General features: G+C 61.3%; 3 protein-coding genes across 7 annotated transcripts in view; 2 read left to right on the top strand and 1 right to left on the bottom strand.

Moving 5' to 3' along the window:
• RASA3 (RAS p21 protein activator 3) overlaps positions 1 to 7,222 on the top strand; it is an 88,458-nt gene extending 81,236 nt beyond the window's left edge. For 3 of the 4 annotated variants that reach the window (XM_032611569.1, XM_032611570.1, XM_032611572.1), the window contains 3 exons: positions 22 to 125; positions 3,765 to 3,948; positions 5,880 to 7,222. In XM_032611569.1, coding sequence (XP_032467460.1) covers positions 22 to 125; positions 3,765 to 3,948; positions 5,880 to 5,955 — 364 coding nt within the window. In that variant the 3' untranslated portion in view covers positions 5,956 to 7,222. The remainder of the gene's footprint in view (positions 1 to 21; positions 126 to 3,764; positions 3,949 to 5,879) is intronic. The other variant, XM_032611571.1, reaches the window with a different exon arrangement.
• On the bottom strand, positions 1,152 to 3,771 carry LOC116743228 (YLP motif-containing protein 1-like). Of its 2 annotated transcripts, none has more exons than XM_032611574.1 (2): positions 2,098 to 3,771; positions 1,152 to 2,031 (listed from the first exon to the last, which is right to left on the bottom strand). In XM_032611574.1, exons 1-2 carry the CDS (start codon positions 2,811 to 2,813, stop codon positions 2,001 to 2,003), a joined length of 747 nt encoding a protein of 248 aa, XP_032467465.1. In that variant the 5' UTR covers positions 2,814 to 3,771; the 3' UTR covers positions 1,152 to 2,000. The 2 variants fall into 2 exon arrangements, with proteins under 2 accessions (XP_032467465.1, XP_032467466.1); XM_032611575.1 differs by having other exon boundaries at positions 1,152 to 2,130; positions 2,197 to 3,771.
• Positions 7,223 to 7,637: 415 nt separating the features above from the next.
• C18H13orf46 (chromosome 18 C13orf46 homolog) lies at positions 7,638 to 20,446 on the top strand. The gene is made up of 13 exons (XM_032610911.1): positions 7,638 to 7,660; positions 7,744 to 7,764; positions 8,054 to 8,156; positions 8,850 to 8,997; positions 9,354 to 9,601; positions 10,071 to 10,269; positions 14,267 to 14,318; positions 14,852 to 14,990; positions 15,080 to 15,127; positions 16,033 to 16,080; positions 18,111 to 18,178; positions 20,127 to 20,205; positions 20,359 to 20,446. The coding sequence occupies exons 1-12, from the start codon at positions 7,638 to 7,640 to the stop codon at positions 20,191 to 20,193; spliced, it is 1,164 nt and encodes a 387-aa protein (XP_032466802.1). The 3' UTR covers positions 20,194 to 20,205; positions 20,359 to 20,446.
• Positions 20,447 to 23,836: the final 3,390 nt, after the last annotated feature.

The raw sequence follows: 23,836 nt of genomic DNA, 5'->3' as shown, positions 1-23,836 counted from the left end.
GCCCGCGCGGTGTCTGGGCAGCGGCCTCCCAGCCAACATCCAGCTGGACATCGACGGGGACCGAGAGACTGAGCGCATCTACTCTCTCTTCAGCTTGTACATGAGCAAACTCGAGAAGATGCAAGGTGAGGCGGGGCGGGCGGGGGTGAGCCCTGGGGGCCGCCAGGGGCTGCGCGCGGTGTCATCGTTTATGGCGCCGACGGGGAAAACGTTCTGCAGGTTGAGTGGCTACTGGGGGGCAGTTACTTGGATAACAGGTTCTATGGATAGTTTTAAGATGGGATTTAGCTTGCAACCTCTGAACTGCCAAATTCTTGAGAAGATCCTATGTCTTAATAACCTCCCATGCCTCCAAACAAGGAGTTTCATTCTTGGGTGTTTTCCAGAGGGACGTGTGCACGTGCGTGTGTGTGGACCCGTGTGTGAGTGTGTGTGCGCTTGTGCCCCTGCCCGGCAGCTCCAGGCGTATCTATGCAACTTGGTTTTCCCGCATCCATTGCTCTCCATGCCCTGCAGAATGAAGCAGTGTAGGTGGGGTAAGTCAGGAGACCAGGGGGGCGCTTGGGCTGTAGCAGGAGAGGCAGATGCAAGACGAGCTGGGGGGCGGTGAGCTGTTTGACCCTGCACTGGGGCTGGCACTTCTCAGAGCTGCTGTTAGAGATTCTGTGGTGGGCCCTGCAGCCCCCTCAGAAGGTGCCTGGAAACAAGCCTGTTGGACTCTTTTCCTTTTCGTCTCCTGGTCAGTTGTGGGGCCACAGCCTGGAGGGTACTTTAGCCATGCCTTGGTGAGCACGCAGCTGCCCGCCCATGTTCTCCAGACCCCCCGCCTCCCTCTCTGCCCCAGCACCACGCGGCAGACCCCTGTGCCTTTGCCCCTGATGTGCCCCTCATCTGGGTGACGCCGTGTGTCCTGTGGGGGCCCCTCCCGAGCTTATCCTGCGCCCCCTGCGGACAGCCTGTGCTGATCTCTGTCATTACGATGATACCCTCTCAGATCTGTTCACCAGCGACACATGACCTTGAGAGGAGAGGCAGGTGTCATTCATCCCGGTGCCTAGCACACAGGAGGGACTCAGTACCTGTTTGCTGGATGCGTGGATGGATGGGTGGATGGATGGGTGGATGCGTGGGTGGGTGGGTGGGTGCACGGGTAGATGGATGGACAGTCAAATGGAAAGGGGTCTTGAACACCCAGCCTCCCTCCCAGGATAGCAGTGATCTTGACAACAAGGGTTCACAGAAGGTCAGCCGGATTGGAGGCCTTACCGCTCACTTCACGGAGGCACCAAAGCACTGAGTCACTTTCCACAGTCTTCAGGCCTCTGCCTGGAACCTCAGTGCTTTCTTGAGGCCGATACTCTGCTGTCAGGGGCTCTCATCTCCTTGAGACCCTCGTTTACGTCGGCCAAACTGCCCTGAGCGCTCAGCCCGTGGGCTGACGACATACCAAGGCCTCTCCTCTGGGCCCAGCAGCCCTTCCGTGCTGGGAGGCAGCTGTGTCCCGGTCGCCTGCGAGTCTGTCCCTCACCTCCCTAACAGCAGGGACACCCACTCAGTGCCCCCCTGAAGTTTCGTGCCCAGTGATGCAGGGCCAGTGCAGGGCTGGGCGGGATCGTGTGCTGAAGGGCTGCCGGACCGAGATCACGCGGCCCAGGTCTTGGTGATGGCGGCCGGCCACCCTGTCTCTGCCCTGGAAGGCAGCCTGCACCCACACCTTCCCGCAGGCATGATGAGGGGGCCTGGGAAGGTCTCGGGGTGACTTTCACAGACACGGGGCCGTGCTGCACGTGTGACCATTAAATCAGCGTGAAGCCTTTTCACCCCCACCGCAGCTCAGCCAGCACCGCGGTGCAGCTTACCAGCTACGGGCCACCGTCTGCCCTAAGGAGGGACCAGGACGCACTTTTAGTCTTGCCCTTCCCACCTCGGGGCACGGACATTGGGCTCACTGTCAGGGCCTCTGTGTCCTGTGTCACCTGGCCGTCAGGTGTCCTCCCGACTTAGATATCTGCCCCCCAGCGTCGCCGGCAGGGGCCACGCTCGCGGTTCCAGTGTCGCCGGCAGGGACCACGCTCGCGGTTCCAGTGTCGCCGGCAGGGACCACGCTCGCGGTTCCAGTGTCGCCGGCAGGGACCACGCTCGCGGTTCCAGTGTCGCCGGCAGGGACCACGCTCGCGGTTCCAGTGTCGCCGGCAGGGGCCACGCTCGCGGTCCTCCGAGGAGTCCTTGGGACGCGGCTTGTCAGTCAGCAAGCCCGCCGTTGCACTGTCCCGCGTCTGCCCTGTGCTCTTCCTCATTCCCAGGGCTGTTTTAGAAACGTGTACCCGCCGCCAGCCGGCCCCAGCACGCGCTCCAGCGTTGCCCAGGCTTGGTTTGGGGAGCCCCGTTAAAGAGGAGCGGAGGGCGAGCTTGCCGCCCGGCCCCGTGGATGCTCCGGGTCTGTTTTGGGTCCAGTCACGAATCTTGCGTCTGATGTTGGGCCCAGAATTAAGAGCTGCTCCCCAGCCTGGTCCTGGGACCTCCTCCCGGGTCTGTCCCAGCTCCCGCCACTGCGGCCATACTCCTTGGCGCCCTAGCATGGGATTCCCCATGACGCACAGGCCTCGGTGTGGAGCTGCTTTGGCATCCGCTGCGAGACCGGCTGGGCACACAGCCCCCTCCTCTGGGAAACGGCAGCGACGGGCCCCACCCGCCAGGCTGGCCCAGGGGCCGCGTGGAACAACCCCTGTGAAGCGGTTCACGCAGCCCCCGAGCTGAGGCAGCCGGGCGTCCCTGCCTGTGTCCCAACCCCGCCACCGCCCGTCCCCCCGCATGGGATCGTGGTCCTTCGGTGACTCCCATCCTACTCCTAAGCTGCCCTGTTTCCCAGAAGGGTTCACTGAGGCTTGGGAGCCTGAGGGACTCGCTCAAGGCCAAGCAGGCACAGCCAGAGGGGACTCGGGGGGGACGTGCAGGCAGCTGGGCTCCAGGGACTCATCGGTGCGGCTCACCGCACCCTGGGCGCTCCCGCCCGCGTCTCTGCCCCTTTATCCCTCCCGTGCGCAGCCCTTATATCTTTCTCACGTCATGTTCCCATTTCCTTTGAAATTTTGAATCTTCCCAGGTTCCCTTTGCACAGACTTGTGGTTTTTCAGTAGGAATTAAGAGGTTTCCCTTGAGTTGGGAGTGAAGGCAGTAAATCTTTCCGTGACAGTGAGCCAGCAGCACATCACAGGCCGTGCCGAAGGGGCCTGATGCCAGCTCACCTGGGCCGGGCACCGGTCTCTCTGTGGCCCTGGAGTGCGGGACTCAGCTCGGGTGTTTGTAGGCAGGTGGGGGGCCCGGAGGCCACAGCGTGGTCTTCAGCAGGAGTGAGGTGGGCGGATGAGAAAGGTACCTGTTGAGCAGGTGGGGCGATGGAGGCCCTAAGAAGCTGCTAGCACAGACTGGCCGACAGGTGACGGCCGAGAGGATGGCTTCTTGTCCGCCCTGCACCCTGCAGGTCCCTGCCGTGGCACGTCCCAGGAGCAGCCATCTGGGAGCCTGGGCCAGGCTGCACAGAGCCCGGTCACCCTGCAGAGGGGTTGGGCCCTGGTGCTCGGCGTTGGACCCTCGGGTCTGTGGTTCCGGCGCCGCAGGCTTCTTCGGGGTTCAGGGTCAGCCCCACTCTTAGCGGTTCCTGTTTCGTGTGCGTTTGCGTGAGCGGTCGGCCCTTCCCGTGCGCTCGGGGGGCAGCCTGTCCGCTCGCCCCAAGCTGACCTCGGCCCCTGCCCCCGACGCTGCAGAGGCCTGCGGGAGCAGGTCTGTGTACGACGGTCCAGAGCGCGAGGAGTACTCCACGTTCGTCATCGACGACCCCCAGGAGACCTACAAGACGCTGAAGCAGGTCATCACTGGGGTCGGGGCCCTGGAGCTGGAGCACGCCCAGCACAGAAGGGACAAGTTCAAGAGGACCAAGTACGGGAGCCAGTGAGTCCGGGGTCTTGGAGGCGTGGGGAGCCGGGGAGGGACCGCCTCGGGCTGCCTGCCTGTGGGGCGTGGCGGGCCCCCATCTGGCTCCACCCCCAGCGCCCTCTGCACCGGGTCCCCGGAGGCGCCTCCTGCTCCTGCCTCACGAACCATGTGCTTCTGAAATTAGGCTTCCATCGTGGGCCAGCGGCCCTGCCCCTGGGAAGCACGTTTTGCCTCTCCGGGCTGGCTCTGGACGCCCCCCGCATCCTGGGAGGGAGGGGTCGGCCGCAGAGGGGCAGGCGCAGCCGGGCCACCCGCGCTCTGTGCCAGGGGCTGCAGCTCCAGCTCCGGGCAGGCGACCAGGCGGCGCCCTCCTCCTGCACGAAGGGTGTGGGTGACGAGAGCCTATGAGCACTTGGAGCCCACGGACCCACGGCAGAGCCCGCCCCAACACCTGAGGCGGGAGCCCTGCGTGGGCCCAGCCCCCTCCCTGTTGGCTGCTTCCTTCCAGGGAAGACGTGGCTTGGGTCTGGGAAGGGAAGGGGGGCTCTGGGAGAGACCCCGACTCTGGCCAGGCTGCAAGGGTGCCCAGCACCCCTGGGGATGCCGACCGTGCCTGCTGCCGGCCCCACAGACATTCACATCACATTCTAGACCCTTTAACACCCTCTGTCAGAACCCACGCCGACCGTCTAAAAACGCCTTTTCTTAAACACGGCAGAGCCCGTGACTCACGGCTGTGCCAGCGTCTATCAGCTAACAGGGCACAGCGCCACGGTGCTCGCTCCAGGAGGCCACGGTCTCCCCACGCATGAACACACGTGCCCCGCACGTTGAGACCGGGGTCACGGGCTGTGCTTCGCAGGCAGTTTTGGGCTAACTTCTTCCTTTGCTAGTCCATACTTCTCATGTGTATTACGATGAACACACATCACAAGCAAAGGTAGGGAAGGTGATGAGAACAACACCCACAGGAAAGGATGCTCAGCGTCACTAATCATTAGAGGGAAATGCAGATCTCACCACTACAGTGAGGTACCACCGTCAGAAAATCTACAAACAATAAATGCTGGAGAGGGTGTGGCGAAAAGGGAACCCTCCTGCACTGTTGGTGGGAACGTGAATCGATACAGTCGCTATGGAGAACAGTATGGAGGTTCCTTAAAAATCTACAAATAGAACTACCATATGACCCAGCAATCCCACTACTGGGCATATACCCAGAGAAAACCATAATTCAAAAGGGTCATGTACCACAATGTTCACTGCAGCACTATTTACAATAGCCAGGACATGGAAGCAACCTAAATGCCCATCGACAGAAGAATGGATAAAGAAGCTGTGGCACATATATACAATGGAATATTACTCAGCCATAAGAAGAAACGAAATTGAGTTATTTGTAGTGAGGTGGATGGACCTAGAGTCTGTCGTACAGAGTGAAGTAAGTCAGAAAGAGAAGAACAATACCATATGCTAACACACATATATGGTATCTTAAAAAAAAAAAAAAACGGTTCTGAAGAACCTAGGGGCAGGACAGGAAGAATAAACATGCAGACGTAGAGAATGGACTTGAGGCCACAGGGAGGGGGAAGGGTAAGCTGGGACGAAGTGAGAGAGTGGCATGGACACATATACACTCCCAAACGTAAAATAGATAGCTAGTGGGAAGCAGGCACATAGCACAGGGAGATCAGCTTGGTGCTTTGTGACCACCTAGAGGGGTGGGATAGGGAGGGTGGGAGGGAGACGCAAGAGGGAGGAGGTATGGGGATATATGTATACATACAGCTGATTCACTTTGTTATACAGCAGCAACTGACACACCATTTTAAAGCAATTCTGCCCCAATAAAAATTAAACAAAAAAAACGTGCGATGGCAGTTCAGAGGCGCACCAGCCACAGGGCGGCCCACGCTCACGCTGCTCTCTCTACACCCCCGCAGGGAGCACCCCATCGGAGACAAGAGCTTCCAAAGCTACATCAGGCAGCAGTCTGAGACCCCCGCCCATTCCATGTGAAGCCCGCGGGATCCCCTGTCCCAGGATGGTGCCCTGAGCTGTGCCGGGTGAGCCCGTGTCCAGGAAGGAGAGAACACCGGACCAGAGGGCAGCTCCTCAGCTTGCAAGCCGACAGGGGTCGAGCTTGTGAACTTCTGAGGCTCCCGGGCCATTTCCGGGTGGCTGTGCACTTGATCACGCCAGTGGCAGGCAACCTGAGCTGGCCTTTCGGGAACAGGGTGCCAGCGACACCGCGGCCTGCGGAGCGTGTGCCCTGTGCCGCGTGCACGTTTGTCTCTGCTGGTCTGTGGCGCCCGCACCGTGGAGCCTCCGGCACTAACGTTCTGCTTCGACTCAGCGGGGGTGTTGTGAGCGTTATTCTTCTCCTGTGAGCCGGACGTCCAGGCGGCCACCAGCACGCAGCCTCCTGGTTTCAGCTTTTGACATTTGTATCGGTCCTGGCCAGAGGGTCGGAACCGCACGGAGATCCCAGTTTGAGGATGCCCTCGCTCTTTGGGGACACGGGGTCCTTTTGCAGAGAGATTTCCTAGGGGTCCCAGCCTTCGTTCCCGGTGTGGGAGCCCCCCCGCCTGCTGCTGATACGCGTCCACGCAGCCACCACGTCAAGCGAAGTTGTGTTGTTTGCTGTCAGTGGGGCTAAAAGTAGAATCCACGTTTGCCACCCTGGTGGGAGTTTGGGGAAGGTTGTAAAAATAGAAATGTGCATTATTTTCAAGCTGTTTTTCTTAATGTTTTTAAAGGACTGTTTTTAATTAGCTCTTTGATATAAAGTAACTCAGAACATCCAGGCCTCTATGTGCCTCCAGACGACAGAAAAGGGAGTGGTTGTGTCTCATGGCAGCCAAGTGCAGGTCCCCGAGAGAGAACAGGGAGGGAGGCAGGGGGAAACCTGGGCCCGCACTGGGAGGCTTGGGAGCGGACGCCGGGCCAGCGGCAGAGCTCGCCGTCTCTGAGGCCCTGGGGGCTGCCAGGGCTGCTGTGCTTTTGGGGCTGGGGGTCCTGACGAGCTTCTGCTGACTCCCCCGAAGGCCCCGGCTGTTGTTCAGACTCGAGATCTAGATGGCAGATGGTAACATTGCCTGTTGTCGCAAAAATGGTGGAGGAAAATGTTGCAAAAAAGAAAAGCTCCATATACGCAGCTCTGAGGCTGCTCCAAACTGCAGTTTTTAATATGGATTTGTAACTTAATGTTTCTGTTTATAAGATACTAATGATTTGGGATGTATTTTACTGGCCAATTAAAACAGACCTTTTATTCTTTCTGAGACTGGCTTGGTTTCACATGAGCGCCCACTGATAATGCACACGTGGAGATGGGGGTGTGTGGTGGAGTGGGGCAGGAGGGAGCTGGATGACATACCTGTGATGACAGGTGAGGTACCTTGACAACAAATGTGGTCCCTCTGGTGATAGAGGGTGTCCCCCTGATGATAGGACAGGTCCCCCTTACAACAAGTGTGATCCCCTGGATGACAGGTGAGGTCCTCTATGACAGGTGAGGTCCCCCTAGCAACAGGTGTGGTTCCCGCTAGCAACAGGTGTGATCCCCCTGATGACAGATGTGGTACCCATGGTGACAGGTGAGGTCCCCCTAGCGACAGGTGCGGTACCCATGGTGACAGGTGAGGTCCCCCTAGCGACAGGGTGATCACCCTGACGATAGGTGAGGTCCGTTTGACGACATGTGGGATCCACCTGACAACAGGTTTGGTCCCCTGACAACAGGTAAGATTCCCCTGACGACAGGTGGGGTCCCCCTAACGACAGGTGGGGTTCCTCTGATGACAGGTGTGATCCCCCTGACGACAGGTGAGTTCCCTCTGACAACAGGTGTGGTACCCCTGATGACAGGAGATGTCCATTTGACGACAGGTGGGATCCCCTGATGACAGATGAGGCCCCTCTGACGACAGGTGAGGTCCCTATGATGATAGGTGAGGCCCCCAGGACGACAGGTGAGGCTCCTTGGATGACAGGTGAGGTCCCTCTGGTGACAGGTGAGGTCCAGTTGTGGGGCTTTGGGTTGTGCTGGAAACCACAATGCTTCTGGGATGGAAAGGTGTGGAGTGGGGCCCTGTGAGGGCCATGGGGACCTCAGGGCGGACAGAGATGGCGTCAAGCTCAAGGAGGGTGGGAAAGGCAGGGCCCCTCGTGTCTCCGAGGACTCAGCAGCGGGGTGTGTGCTCGAGGGCCAGACACAGGTCAGTGTCCCGAGGGAGGGGGGACAGGAGGCCGCTGGCCCGAGGGGAGACAGAGGGAGCTCAGTGCCGTTGAGCAGATATGGCTGCTCCCTTCCGAAAGGGGGGGAAGGAGCTGGGTGCACAACATGGGGGACGCGCCCCGCCCCCCGGGGAAAAATGCCTCTTCTCCTTTCTCCTGTCTTTTCTCCATTTGGTTTCCACTCAGTTGTCTTTTTACTTCCAGCCCCTGTCGGTCGGCCGCCTGGTATGAGAGAGTCGTGGGGGGAGGGGTGGGATTTGGCTCTGGGGAAGCCGGGGCAGGCCTTCAGGGGTGCCGCGGCCCTGAACCGAGGACAGTAGTGATGAGCGTCCTTCCCAGGTGCACGTGGACTGGGGAGGAAAGTGCTGTTCTGCTGCTCTCCGGCTCCCCCTGTCTGCTCCGGGTGGGGGCCAAGGGGTTCAGACGCCCCGAACACGAGCGTCCATGGCAGGGCCGCAGGGCGGCTCCCAAGGGCCTGCGCAACACAGGTTCACACGCAGGACCAGGCCCAGCGGAGAGAGTTGGGGCTGGCGGGGGCAGATAACGAGCTCTGCCCATGTCGGGGTATGTGGGAGGACTGAAAAGACAACACCTGGGAGAATGAGGACCCAAAGCCCCACTCCGAGGACCCCAATCTTTTGCGACCCCAGTCTGTGCCCACTGACTTTCTCCAGCCCACCTGTTACCCCAAGAGGGAGCTGGTTCAGCTGCCCGCCTCCATCCGTGTCCCCCCGGGGCACAGAGCCTCCGAGCAGCCTCCAGGGCGGCCCCTGCACCGGCCCCCGGCTGGCGGACCCGAGGGCTCCCGGGAGCTTAGATGCCGTGAGCTTGTTTAGGGAATGGAAGTGCACGTGGAAAAAGGGAGTTCGTCACTTGTACTTCATTCGGAACATTACGACACACCTAGTGCTGCCGGCTGGGTCCTCAGGAAACACCTGCTCTGATTTTCCCCCGTGGTCCCAGGTGAGAAGAAAAAATTGTGTTGAATAGATTATCAGAAACTTTCTGTTAGGCTGTGTCATAGGCTGAACTGTGTCACCCCAAAATTCATGTGTGAAGTCCTGGTCCCCAGGACCTCAGAAAGTGACTGCCTTTGGAGATGAGCCTTTAAAGAGGTGATTAAGGTTACATGAGGTCACTAGGGTGGCCCTGATCCAGTCTGACTGCTGTCCTTTAAGAAGAGGAGGTCAGAACACAGACACGCACAGAGGACGGCCCCATGAGGACACAGGGAGGAGACGGGCATCTACGCACCGAGGAGAGCAGCCTCAGGAGGCCAGCCCTACCCACACCTGGACCTCAGACCTCCAGGCTCCTGACCCAGAAAGCGAATGTCTACTGTGGAAGCCGCCCGAGCGAGCCTTTGGTCACGGCAGTGTCAGCAAACAGCTCAACTGAAAACGCGGAGAAGGGTTTCCTCGGCACAGTCAGAGGTACCTGTCCGCAGACGGCTGCCCTCCGATGCTGCGTTTGCGTGAATCTCCCCTCATCTGGAGGGGGAGGACGCAGGACGCCACCCAGGGCCCAGGCCGCCAAGTGGACTCCCCGCCGTGACCTCCGAGTCCTTCGTCCCTGCTAGGAATCGAGAGATTTGCCTGAAGGCTCAGCAGACCCAACACCAGAAGCGCCTGCAGAGCCGCATGAAGGCCCCTGGCCGCCTGGCCCTTTGCCCTCTCTGCTGAGAGGCAGGAGGCCCTGGGAGGAGGCCACTCCGACCTAGGGCCGCGGGAAGGGCCAGCAGGCTGGCCTCTGCCTCTGCAGTGATGTCACAGGGGCCACCTAGCAACGGGGCCCAGGAACACAAGGGCAGCTCCCTGTGGAGGGGGTGGAAGCCATGCGCTCCGTCTGAGGGCTGCGTGAGAGCCAGCGTCCTTCTTCTTTCCCGTGGCCCGAAGGCAGGGAGGACGGAGAAGGACACCACGGCCGCACACAGGAGGCACCAGCTAGGCCCCGGGGCCCCTCCCTCGGCCGTGAGCCCCGGACACCTCAAGGCGGCCAGCGGGATGGCTGAGCTCCAGAGAATCCGATGTGTGGGCGGCCTGCACCAGAAAGGGGACCCCCCGAGCTGCATCAAGATGCTGTGCAAGGAGCTAGGTAGGGCCGGGGGCAGGGCGGGGCAGACTGCTCTCCCCGGGCCAGCGAGGGCCACACACCCACCCCCCACCCCGGACCCACTGCCCCTGCCTAAGATCCTAAAGGCCAGGGTGGGGCGTGTCGGGCACTGAGGTCTGAGGGGGCAGAGCCAGCCTGGGACTGGGTGGGGACACCCCGGGGTCCAGCACGGGAAGTGTCTCAGGTTTATGAGGAGGCCCTGGGGTGAGCCCCAGTCCCGCTGCCAGAGCCAGGGCCCTCGCGGCCAGGGGCAGCAGTGACCCCACGGGGCTGGGGGCCGCCCGTCTGCTCGTCGCTAATGTGGCCTTTACGTTGTAAAGTGTGCACACTTACACCTTGTGTCAGCCACGCGTCCCATGTTTCTAACCCTGCGAGCGGGCCATGGTGTGGCCGAAGTGGGGACGGGTGCCCGAAACGCCCTGGTCCTTACGTGGACCTGCCCCTGGAAGGTCAGCTACCCCAGGGCAGCGGGCCCGAGTTGGCGGAGAGACGGGGTGACTGCCAGTCGTCGGCAGGACCCCAGCAGTTGTGGTTCACACCAGCAAGTGCCCTTTGCTAAGACTGTCGTGTAGGAAGTCTAAGTGACTCTCTTAGGAAACAAAACACGGTAGGCGGGAAATGCGGTTTGCTTGTTCAAGCCCTAGGAGCGATTTTAAGAGGTCACTGTATAAAAATATTTGTTCTTCTCTCAGCTTAAAAATCCAAAGCTGTGTTATCTCTGGAGGAGGAGGGGAAGGGGGAGCCGGCGGTCACAGCACAGGGGCCGCTGCATCTCCACTACCTCCGACCGATAAAAGTCCAAGCACAGGGCTTCCCTGGTGGCGCAGTGAGAGTCCGCCTGCCGATGCAGGTGACACGGGTTCGTGCCCCGGTCTGGGAAGATCCCACATGCCGCGGAGCGGCTGGCCCGTGAGCCAAGGCCGCTGAGCCTGCGCATCCGGAGCCTGTGCTCCGCAACGGGAGAGGCCACAGCAGTGAGAGGCCCGCGTACCGAAAAAAAAAAAAAAAAAAAGTCCGATTACAGCCACTCCTTCTCAGGCTCTCGGGAGGGCCGAGCTCCCCAGAGAGCAAACCAACCTATAACCTGCTCAGGAAATATTGCAAGTAGCCACAGTGTGTCCCCAGTAGTGCCGGCCACGGACCTTCCCACCCAGCACCGATGGGTTTGCCGAGGCAGGATGGAGGGCAGGGACGCACCGAGCGCTGCACTGCCAGCCGCCGTGCACACACCCGCCCCAGGCGCCAGGCCCGGTGGGGCTCCCGGACAGCATGGAGGGGATGCGCCGCCCGGAGCCGGAGCCCCGCGGAACACAGCTCGCTGTCTACATGGTAAAATGAGACGAGGTGCGGCCTCCCGAGTGAGGGCGGGGCACCCACCAGGCCTGGGCGCTCACACTTGGAAGCAAGAGCCAGGAGGCTGGTGCCGCCGTGCCCGCAAGCGCCAAGGTGACGTGGACGCAGGAGGCGGGGCCGAGCGCCTGTGGGACACGCCCCCCAGCCGGGCGGGAGAGGAGTCCGCGCACGGAGGGTCCGCGCGAACCCGCGGATCCACGGCTGAGCTCGCGCCCGGGCCCTGCGCCTTTGCCTGGGACGCCAGACCGCAGCCGCCGGCCTCGCTGCCGCAGAGCTTCCGGGCCAGGCGCCCCAACGACGCCCCCACTGCAGGGGTGCGTCCAGGGCAAGGAGGGGGCTGTTCCCCGGAGGGGCTCCAGGCATCGGCGAACTGGGCCTGCTGAAATCCGCAAGGTGGAGGAGGGGGCGAGGGGCGCCCTGGCCGCGAGGTGGCGTCAGGCCGGTCGTGCAGCGGGTTCCCGCCCGTGTCGGCCCCAACCCGGCCCGCGCCTGTCCCGCCCTCCGCTCCCACCGGCGCGAACCCCGACTTCCGGGGGCGGCTCGCGGTCCAGACAGTGACCTGTGAGTGGTGTGGCGATCACTTGGAGGCCAGCTGAAGAAAGGCAGCAAAGGAAATAGTCTCTTCGCGTGCGGGGGCAGCTTCTGCCCGGCCTGCTACTCCTCCCGGAGCCACGCACGAGCCCAGCCTGGAGCCTTACGGGCTGAGCCCTGCAGGTGCGCCCAGAACCCCGAAGAAAGCAGGGCCTTTCTTAGAAAGCGGACAAAGGGGGGAACCCGCGAACACACTGATATTTTTACTTTATGATAACGAGGCACTGGGGGCAGGTGTGTGTTTCTCATTCCACAGCTGCTTTGGAGCAAAGAAAAACCAGGCTCTCTTTTTACTGATTCTTTCCTTCCTGCCAAATACACGTTACAGGAAGGAGCAGGTTTGAAGATCTATCTGGAGCGGCCCTGTGTCTTCTAAAAACGGACACACTTGCACACATACACAGACATGCACAAGCACACACGTGTGCACACACGTAGGGGCTGCTGAAGATTTTCCGGAAGAAGCCCACCGTAGATCGCTGCCAGAAAACCACTGAGCCGATCCATCCGGGCCCTTCCATCTGAGGTCGACGCAGCGCCCTTCCCGCTGAGAGCTGCCAAGTTCTGAAATAGTCTCTGAAGACCCAAGGTCGCCTCAGCCTTGGCCTTCAGGGCTTTGTAGAATTCTAGGTGGCCAGGGCCAGCCTGGGGATGGCGGCACAGCCGCAGGTCAGCAGACGTCCCGGAGCCCGTGTGCGAAGAGGGTGCACAGCACCTAATTCTCACCCACAGGGAACTCAGACCAGAGACAAGGAAAGTGTGCGGACGACCCGGCCCAGGGCGGGGGCCGAGTGCCGGGGAGAATGGGCGTGACGGAAAGCTCCCTCCGAGGAAGGTTGCTTAACACTGGGCAGGGGGCCCAGGTCCCCATGAAGGATGGCGCTGGAGGACGGCAGGGGTCGGGGGACACTGTCCAGGGGAGGGACAGCGTGCAAGACAGCGAGGACCAGCGAAAAAGCAGGAACAGAAAGCCGGGCACCTGCCGGAGCCGGGCCCTCACCCCCTCTGTCCAGCAGGTGTCCCCGGCCCGAGGCCTGTGAGCTGAAAGGGTCCCGAGTAGCTGATCTGGCCACCAAGTTCTGTAGGAAGTCCTCCGGGTAGCAGCTTGCAGAGGCGTCCTGCTGGGTCTCCTGTCAAAAGCATTATGTAAAGCTTGGAGTCTCCCCGGGGCGGTGTTTTCATCGGGGCCAGGGGGCCAGGCTGTGTGTCAGGCTGGGGGGTGGAAACCAGGCAGCTCTGGGGAGAGTCTGGAGCAGCTACGGGGACCGTCATCTCAGGCATCTTGGGCTCAGAGGTGACTGCACAGAAACGGGACCTGGAGCGTCTGCGACCTCGAGACCCCTCCCTCGGGGGCCTTCTCTTAGGTCCCAAAGGGATAGGAAACCCCCTTGAGGTCTGCGACCTGCGAGAAGCAGAAGCCTGCGTTTCACCAGGAAACCCCAGTGTCCTGCTCAGAGCTCACAGCTCGCGAGGCTCACGCTGTCTCGCCGAGGTCACCAAAATGCAGCTTCCCGTAATTGTTTACTGACAACTGCTCCATGCATGAGCCCGGGTCTGGATCCTGTGCCCCTTTCTCCTCACCGGACAAAGACCTTTCCCAGCCAGAGGACTCCCACCGCTGGCAACGCCCCTCAGAGGAGCCAGGAGGAGCGTCCTGGAGGGTGTGGTGTGGTTCAGATCTCACCTCCGGGGCTGGGTCGCCGCCCCCCCCCCCCCCCCCCCCCCCGCCCCACACCGGCCCTCAGCTCCTGCTGCTTCCAACCCCACCTGCTGCCACCAGGAGGGCGCAAGGGGTCCCTGTGCCTGGCACAGTGACAGTAGAGGCAACGCCAAGGCCTCCCACCGCGTGCCACTGCCGCCTTCGACGCCCTGCACCGGCCTGCAGAGGGCTGATGTGAAGAGTCGGGGCGGGCGGCCTCCTGGGCCGGGGATGCGTGAGAACGCCGGTCAGAACTGGGGCGGCAGCGCCCACACCCCGCAGGTGGCCTGTCAGCATCCTCGCAGGCTGACGACAGACCCGCTGCTTCCTCCTCAGAGCCTGAAGGTCATGGGAAGGACCTCAGAAGCGACACGGAAGATGCCCACTGGTGAGTAGCCTTGTCCAGCGGAGGCAGCTGTGCAGAGACGTGCGGAGAACACAGCAGGCCGGGGTGGGAGTGGGCGCCAGGGTAAAGACCTGGCGGGGGGAGGGGGTGCTGAGGAAGGCCAGGGCGTCCGGAGAAGACCTCGAGGCTCAGACGGGAGGGTCGGGGGTCGGTGACCCAGGGGGCTCGCAGGGCCTCAAGCAACCCCCTACTGGCATCCCCCCGGCCCAGCATCTTGGGGCCAGCGCCTATCGCTGCAGACCTTCCCCCTCGGATCCCCGGGCAAGAAGGCATCTCGCCTGAGAGCCTGCCAGGGCTGCCGGCGTCCCTTGTGTTGGGGCAGGTCGGGGTGACGGCTCCTCAGGGAGGTCAGCTCAGCAGCACTGCCGCGTCCTTCTCCACTCTGCCCACCCCTCTACCCGGGTCTGCCTCGCCCACCGCCCACCGCCCGCCAGCCCCGCCCTGCTGACCCAGGGGCGCCGGTGCCCAGGAGGGAGGAAGGGGTCGTCTCAAAGTCCCACTTGCACCCGCTGCAGCCAGGCAAGCCCAGAGGAGCAGCGCCAGGACGCCGCTGGGCAGGTGCAGGGGCGTTGGAAGGAGGCGGAGCCCGAGGCCAGCGGCCAGGAGGAGCCGGACGGCAGGGAGGGCGCAGACAAGCGCGCCCTGGAGGCCGAGGTCAGGCCATGGTCCTTTCACGTGCACTCGCTGCCGGCCCTGCGCGTTGGAGTCCTGCCTCTGTTTATCTGTTCGGTGTCTTCTTACAGGAAGGGGAGCCAGAGTCCGTACAGCTGGGTGACCTCCTGGAAAAAGAGGCAAGAGCTCTTCACTTTAGTAACAGAAGTCAGAGGGGAGGCCTGTCAGGCACGGTCCTGCCAAGGACGCGCGGGCTGCACCAGGCCCCGCCTGAGCTGCCTCAGCGCCCAGTCTGTGCTCCTGGCTGGCGCCGGGGCACCGTAACCCCGGCTTGCCAAACAGCACAGCTGCTGAGGGAGCGGGGGCCCCGACAGGAGGTGACCCTCAGCTTGCCCTTGTCAGGGAGCCCCAGCCCCGGCCCGCCGCAGCCCAGGGGCAGCGGTGCTCACAGGACCCTGTCTAAGAGAGGCTTTCCTTCCCCTTCCCCATCCACGTGCAGGGGTGGAGGGGAGCTGGGCTTGGCCTGCATCCAGGGCCCCTGGGGTCCCCTCCACTCCCCAAAACACTTCTCCCATTGTTGACTAAACTGCTACCGCTGGGCGAAGCCGAGGTGCCTGGTCAGAGACCTGGGGGCCGCTGCACCTGAGCCCCCCAGGCCTTCCCAGCTCACTGCATGTCTCTGCAGCTCGGGCAGTGGGGCAGGGGGTCTGCAGAGGCAGAGCTCAGGCGCTGCCCAGATGAGCAGGCCTGCAGTGGGCCTGGAGGTCCACCCAGCTCTGGGCATCACTGGCCCTGATTCTCAGGGGGCAAAGCCGGGGGAGACCCTCTGAGTTCTCAGGGACCTGATGGGAGGTGAGCAGGGAGGGTTGGGAGGCCACATCCCTCCTCTCCCTGTGCCAGAGGGCACCTTACCAACCACAGTGTCAGCAGGTCCCACCACACACTGTCAGTGTCTGGTGGGCTCAGTGTGACGCCCAGACCCTGGCCACCACTGGCCCAGAGCCCACGCTCCCTCCCAGGAATCTGTGTGCCTTCCTGGCTCACCCAAGCCCACCATCCACGCCTCTTTGGTTTCCATCCACAGAAGCCATCTGTGTTTGTGGAGGTTGATCTGGGAGACGGATCAGAGGAGGTAAAAAAAAACCCCAAAGTTCACAAAGCCAAACCACCCACCGGGAAACGCCTTGCTTGGAGCCATGCGGCATTCCCAGGAGCTTGCCCCGGGCATGGGTGTGCTGGAGGCTGAGGCAGACATGGGGCCCCAGGGTTTGGAGACTGGCCAGGGGACCAGAGAGCACCTCGCTTCTTTCTCATTTTCCCTCACGCCAACCCACACACATTCCTGCACCTCCATAGATTCCAGGGCCTGGGTCAACCCTTGAGGTACCCAGGGGCCCTGAGAACCTCTTGTGAGATTGTGCTGGGGTGGTGAAAGGGCACAAGCTGAGGAGCTGGGAGACCCAGCCTCCACAGCTCTCCAGTGAATGCTCAAACAAGTCACCATACCTCTCCATGCCTCAGTTTTCTCACCTGCAAAATGGGGATCTTAGTAGCACCCACAGTCCAGCGTTGTTTTGTGACACCCTCAGAACACTGCCTGGTACCCATGAAGTCCCAGCATTAGATATCATCTTCACCACCTACACCATCATCATCACCATCAGCGTCATCAAAACTACCACCCCGGTCATCTTCATCGCCATCGCATCACTATCCCCATAATCTTCATCACTATCACCATCGCCTACACCACCACGGTCACCATCACCATTATCACCGCCATCATCACATCTTCACCATCATCACACCACCACCATCGTCACCACCACCATCACCATTATCACCACCATCATCACCATCATCACCATCATCATCACCATCACCATCATCGTCACCATCACCATCATCACCATCATCACCACCATCATCATCACCATCACCATCATCACCACCATCATCACCATCATCACCATCACCATCATCACCATCACCATCACCATCACCACCATCATCACATCTTCACCATCATCATCACCATCACCATCACCATCATCACCACCATCACCATCATCACCACCATCACCATCACCATCATCACCATCACCATCGCCATCACCACCATCATCACATCTTCACCATCATCATCACCATCACCATCATCACCATCATCATCACCATCATCACCATCACCATCACCACCATCATCACATCTCCACCATCATCACACCACCACCATCGTCACCACCACCATCACCATTATCACCACCATCATCACCATCATTATCACCATCACCATCACCATCATCACCACCACCATCACCATCATCACCATCACCACCATCACCACCATCACCATCACCATCATCACCATCACCATCACCACCATCATCACATCTTCACCATCATCATCATCATCACCATCACCACCATCACCATCATCACCACCATCATCACCATCACCACCATCACCATCATCACCATCATCACATCGTCACCATCGTCACCATCACCATCATCGTCACCATCATCACCATCGTCACCATCATCACATCTTCACCATCATCACCACCACTGTCACCACCTACACCACCACCACCATCATCATCACCATTATCACCATTTTCCGTAAAAGGAAGTGGTTAACCCCATGGCCTGATTGGGCCTTTCCAACACAAATATTCTCCATTTCTCTGCTATAGTGAGCAGCCATCTCTTTGGAAGTTTTTTGAAATTCTCTCCTGGCAAATGTAAGCCCCTACCCGGGGGTTGCTTTTTTCCAGATCGCGCCTTCTATATCTGCCCTCAGAACATGCTGTACGATGAAGAGAGCTGGTTATTGACCGCCTCCACACGCAAGGCTACCTCGGGGCACCACAGGCTTCAAGGACTCATGAAGAATCAGTCAGGGGCAGAGCTGGGACTTAGGGTCCAGGTCTTCTGACCTACAGTCCAGGGGTCATGGTAGCTCATATCCAGGCACAGTTCCTTGGTCAGGGTCCCCTAGTTAGAAATTCCCACTTGACGGTGCCCCGTCTCGTGGGAGGATGCTCAGTGCAGTCTCCACGCCCCACCTCGTCCTTGGGCAGGTTCAGCAGGTCCGGCCCTGGTCCCTGTCATGACCCCCTCGCCTGTCCCCTCAACTACTCCCACCACATCCCACAGGTGATCACGTGTGCCATGAAAGAAGAGAAGCGGTCCCAGATGGACATGGGGGATTTGTCAGAGGACGAGTGAGTGAGCGGTTCACACTGGGGAAGGTGGGAGGCTTTTCCTCCATCAGGGTTTCTGGTGGGCAGAGCGAGCCCCGGGCTTTCGATTCCTCCTGGGCACACGCAGAGACCCAGGCGTTTACTGCAGCTGGAGGGGTGAGGCAGGATCCCCGTGAGTCCCACCTCACCCCTAGCTAGACCCCTCTCCCCACCCTGTCAGCCAACAAAAGGGCCAGAGTAGGAGGGCGGGAAAGGTGGGAAGAAGAAGAGGGGGTGAGAGTGGGAGGGTCTCCTCTCTGTGCAGCTCCGAGGTCGCAGCCCTTGGTCCCGCAGGCAGTGGGGGGACCCGTCACACGTGGCTGCTGGCTCAGCAGGGTAGAGGGACCTGGGGCCGGGGGCGGGAGACGTTTGTCCTGACCGCCTCCACCCTGTGGGTAGAGATTGTGAGGCTGCGAGCGCCTGGGAGCAGGTGAGACGCTCGCCCAGGGCGGTGGCTCTGTGGTATTTTAAACAATACAGAGAAACACAAAGGAGAAAACAGCAATTTGTCCCCTTTCCACCAGAGTCGGAATTAACGACCACGTCGACGTCTTGGCTAATTTGCTTGCACGGTTTTTAAAAGAAAAATTTCTCTCTTTACTTTGTAAAACCGATACGCGGTCATTTAAAATAAATGAAAATGTGAGATAGCCCAACACAGAGGAAAACTTTTCAATCTGCGAGTGCCACCTCGGAAGCAGTGGGGACTTCGTGGGAGCACATGGCCCCAAAGGAAGATCCGGACCGCGGGAGAACAGGGCCTTCGGGCCATTGTGCGTTGCCAGCTGTGAACGTTTATAGCATCACAGCCCTTTGCTTACTTGGCAGTCGCTGTTACTGCCTTTCCCCAGGTTGTGTGTTTTGGAGGAGAGCGTTCCTGTTAGGAAGTGTCACCCCACATCTCTCCTGATCTCTGCTCACACAGCCGGCCGTGTGGCTTTCACCAAGATGTCAGGACTGGCCGGCACGCCCCCAAATCTATGCTTGGGGAATTCCAGCGGTTAGGTATCCGCGCTTTCACTGCCAAGGGCTCAGGTTCAATACCTGGTTGGGGAACTAAGATCCTGCAAGCTGCATGGCATGGCCCAAAATAAAAAAATTTTTTTAATTTAGAAATTAAGAAAAATATTAAACCAAACCTATGCTTGACATGGGAAGGTCTTTCCTAAGCAGACGTCTGTTTTTCTCATCAATTCTTGATTGGTGATGGATTCGGCCACATTGGACGCAGCCTGGCAGCTCCTTTTCTGCCCCAGGCCCGGCGGGCCCAGGCCCACCCTCTCGGCCTCTTGGTCCGGCTCCCCACCGCCCGTGCTCAGTCGCCCCAGAGAACCTGCAGACGGGCCGTGCCCAGGAGCCAAGCCTCAGCTGCTGGAGGCTGCTTGGCCAGCAGGACAGGGTCTGCTCCACAGGGGCCTGGCCTGGACATTTGCCGGGCGGGGCCACCTGTCTGCCCTGCTCACCTGCAGCCTCAGTTTCCCTCAGAGCTAAGCCGCCTCTATCCAGCCAGCCCCCTAGGGCACCCAGGCACTAGCAGCCCGTTAGCCGCCCGCTGGAGGGCTTTGGCACTGAGCCGTGGAGGTCCCTGCGAAGGGAAGGGGGCCACCTCGTCCCAGAGCCTCGGTTGCAAGCGGAACCCCCAGAGCCCACGCACAGGGACAGGCACGGGCTGCGATGCTCGGGAAACGCTGGGCTGGGCACCGTCCACCTGCAACGCCTCTTCGGAGCCGGGCAGGGGAGGGAGGGCAGCTCGGCTCTGCTGACCTTCAAGGTCTACTGTGCTCAAGGGGTCCCTCCTGGGCTGGAGGCACAGGGGTGGCAGTGGGAGGGCAAAGCCCGGCTCTGCACCGGCCGGGAGCCCCGCTGGCCTTGGCAGGATGGGGCGGGGGCAGCTCTCTCACCCGCCCACCCCGCCCCACTCTGTCTCCAGGATCGGGACCAGCTGGGTATGCTGCATCCCATACTCCACCAGGAAGAAGGTGGAGGAGAGCTCATAGCAGCCGGAGAAGGTAGTTCACGCTCAGAGATGGGCTGGGGCCGAAGTGGGTGCCTGGAGGGGCAGGAAGTAGAAAGGGGGCGGGGACCAGGCCGCCTCCTGGGTCCCACCCTAGCCCTGCCCCCTCTGGCCAGGGGTCTAACCGAGGTCTCCACTTGTCTCCTAGGGTCGGCCAGGCCGGGAGGGGCGAGGGACGAAGCCAGCGGCCCTGAGAGACGCCACGCAGACCTGGTGCCGTGACCACCCCACTTGTGACGTCCCCACCACCGCGAAGTGATGACGCCACCTTCAAAAAGGGCTCCAGTAAAGCACGAACGGAAGACGTTGTCCCTCTCCAGGGGCCCCATCCCTTCTTTCCACACACCCTGTCCTGTGAAATGTAAGTTAGGGGGGAGATGCAGCTCAGGGACGGACGGCACGGGTGGCCACACCTCCCAGGTCAGTGGTCGCGCAGCCCCGCACTCAGCCCCAACGAGGGCTGCCACCAGGGTACGGTGGGACCCCAGGCATTGGTCCCCAAGCACCAGGGGCAGGCGTCCTTGCAGCTGGAGCTGGGAGCCTCGAGGACCACGTGGAGGAGATGAAGCCGCAGGGAGATGCTGCTTGTGGGAGCGGGGAGGGGCGTCAGGAGAGCCGCTCCAGGGAGACCCGACGGGCTTCGAGGCTCCTCTGGTCAACAGCTGAGGCGCTGCAGCCTGTCCCAGGCCATTCCTGTGGTTCAGCCCGAGACTGGACGCGGTGGCCCCGGGCCCCCAGCGGCAGGCACACCTGCGCGTTCTCACCAGGCACACCCTCCTGAGCAAGTGCCCCCGTCCGCCCTCTGGGTGGCAGCTCCTGGCTCCGGCACCTGGCCCCCGAGTGAGGCACCCAGAGGAGCTTCCGGACAGTCCGCCGGAGGAGGCTGTCTGGGCTGCAGTCGTTTTACCGGTCCCTCTGCTCCCGGGGCTCAGCCACAGCAGGCCAGGAGGGTGACCGGCCCCCGGCCGGCCCTCGCCCTTGGTCTGTCCGTGTCCACCTCTGGCCGCCGCGGACAGCTGGCCTCGTTCAGAGCCACGTGCCGCCTGTCTGGCCATGGAGGGGCCCCGGTGGGGGGGAGCAGGGCGGCCTCTCACGTGTGCACAACCCGGCTGGCTTGGCGGTGACCTTTCACCTCCCGTGTCGGCTGGGGTGCCTGCAGGGAGCTGGTCCGGGCGGCGCCATGGGAACCTGCAGGGCCGGCTGTAGGTGTGGAGGTGGTGGCTCCTGTCTCCTGCCCACGGGCCAGGCTCCAGCCCGGCGGGTGGACGCGGCCCTGGGGGCCTCCGCTCTGGCGCCCCCAGGCCCGCCGAGGCCCATAGAGCAGGCGCTACCCAGGGAGCCCGACCACAGCCCTGCGTCGCCCACCTCTGCATCCTGCCAGGAAGCACGCCAGTCCCGGGGTGACGAGGGCGTGACGCGGGCCTTGCGGATTTAAAAAGAGCCGGCGACCTGGAGGGAAGCTGTACAATCTAGGGCAGTAAGAACCATTAGCTCGCCGTTGGCAGCTCAACGCGCTCACGTCAGACCAGGAGGGAAGACGGAGTCTCCAGCCTGAGCCGCCCTGGTGGCCGTCGGAGCCGCTTCTGCCCGTCGCGCTGCTTGGAGCTCAGCAGGGGGCCAGCCTGGCCTTTGTGGCCTGCAAGCAGAAGACGGGTGTTTACATTTAGGGAGCGTTGCCCCCCAGCCTCCCCCTGCTCGGAGGCCCCGGTCCTCAGGGTCCCCCGACTCAGCCTGCAGGGGCGCCTATGCAAGCTCACCAGACGCTGGGCCCCCTGTCGCCTGACCCAGCTTCCTCCTCCATCCCCGCTGGCCCCCCAGCTGCTCAGACACCAGTGAATGAGAGGCCGCAGGCCCCCCCACCCCCAACCCGGGGCAGGGACAGCCCCGACACCTCTGGTGGACACCAGCCGCACGCTGGCGCCTGTCCTGCCTGGGCCCCAGAGCACCACGCCAGTGCCTCCTGCTTGCTTCTCCCATTAGTATTCTCCCCCAAATCACGTATGCGTTTTTGCTGTGGGAAACGTGGGAACCAGCAAAAAGCATTTAGCCTGTCATCTCGTCAGATTACTTCCAGATTATCACTGTTAGAATTTCCATCTATTTCTCTTGAGTGTTTCCTCTCTCTTGATGTATGTAGAGAGAGCTATATATGGAGATGGGTAAATAAAGCTTTTTTACAAAATTGGCGTCACACTGCACCAGTTGTTTTTTTTTTTTACAGGTTTTCCTTACGTCATAAGCCCTTTCCCCAATATCACCGTAAATGTTTGCTGAAAGCCTACCACGTGCCAGGCACCGTTCCAAGTGATGGGGACATGGCGACGGTTGAACGAATCCTGGCCTCGCGGAGCTTCCATTCCAAGGGGGAAACGAGAGTGGGCGTCCGGTGCGTCTTGCTTTATCTGCACGCAGCCCCACAGAAATGCGCTCCATCGGGCTTCCCTGGTGGCGCAGTGGTTGGGAGCCCGCCTGCCGATGCAGGGGACACGGGTTCGTGCCCCGGTCCGGGAAGATCCCACATGCCGCGGAGCGGCTGGGCCCGTGAGCCATGGCCGCTGAGCCTGCGCGTCCGGAGCCTGTGCTCCGCAACGGGAGAGGGCACAACAGTGAGAGGCCCGCGTACCGCAAAAAAAAAAAAAGAAATGAGCTCCATCATCTGAAAAGTGATGCTCCAGGGCCACACCTCCCAGGGCACTGTGCACACCTGCTATGAGCACGCAGAGTAATGTGAAACGTGGATGGCGGGCTGGGCGAGGAAGGGGCTCGGGGAGCGTGCGGCGAGCAGCGGTGACCACGTGACACCTCGAGACGTTTGGCGAATCTCACTTCACTGATTCTACAAGGTGGGCCCTATTATGGTCCCGCTTTGGCAGCAGGAAGGCCGGGTGTTGCGTGTGGAGAAGGGTCAATAGCATGGCGCCGCCCACCGGCTGCTGCCCTCAGAGGCCGCCGTGCCCACGTGCCAACCAGTGTGTGCTGTTGCTGCTGCTGCCGTCGATTCCTGGTCTTTTCCTGCTGCTCCAAGGACTTGGACGTGAAAGAGAGGCGTCCCCGCCCTCCCTGATCCCGCCTAGAACGGCAGCCGCGCTTGCCTCGCACGCCCCCTGGTGGCGGGATGGCGCCCTCACAGCCTCTCTCCGTTTTTCAGTAGGGAAGTCGTCCTCCCAGACCTTTCACCAGGCGGCGGCCCGTCTGAAGAAGCAGCCTGAATGTGAATGCGGTGGTGGCCGTCTGTTGTCGGGCAGAGTGAGGCCTGACCCAGGCCCCGTGTGCATGGCCACCGCGCCCTCCAGTCCAAGGCATGTAGCTTACACGCAGCCCGGCGGTCAAGTGTCCTGGCCACTGACCCTCCCTGCACCATGACCTCGCGACCCATGACCCCACGAGCTCTGCAGGACAAACAAACCTGCACCTCTGTCTAGAGTCCTGGGCGCCTCCGAGGGTGGACGACATTTGGCTCATGTGGAAACCCACCCCCCAAATAGATGCTTCCCGTGATGCCCTGACGTACTTCACCCAGCAAAACACAAACACGAAGGTCACTCACACGGCAGCATCCTGAGAGCCCTGTGCCCAGTATCCCTCCAGTGTCCCCACGTCCCCAGGTGCCCCCGTGTCCCCAGGTC

Source organism: Phocoena sinus, chromosome 18, assembly GCF_008692025.1.
Source record: "Phocoena sinus isolate mPhoSin1 chromosome 18, mPhoSin1.pri, whole genome shotgun sequence".
Lineage (NCBI taxonomy): Eukaryota > Metazoa > Chordata > Mammalia > Artiodactyla > Phocoenidae > Phocoena > Phocoena sinus.
The sequence above is the reverse complement of the archived record's forward strand: the minus strand, read 5'-3'. Positions and strand labels throughout refer to the sequence as shown.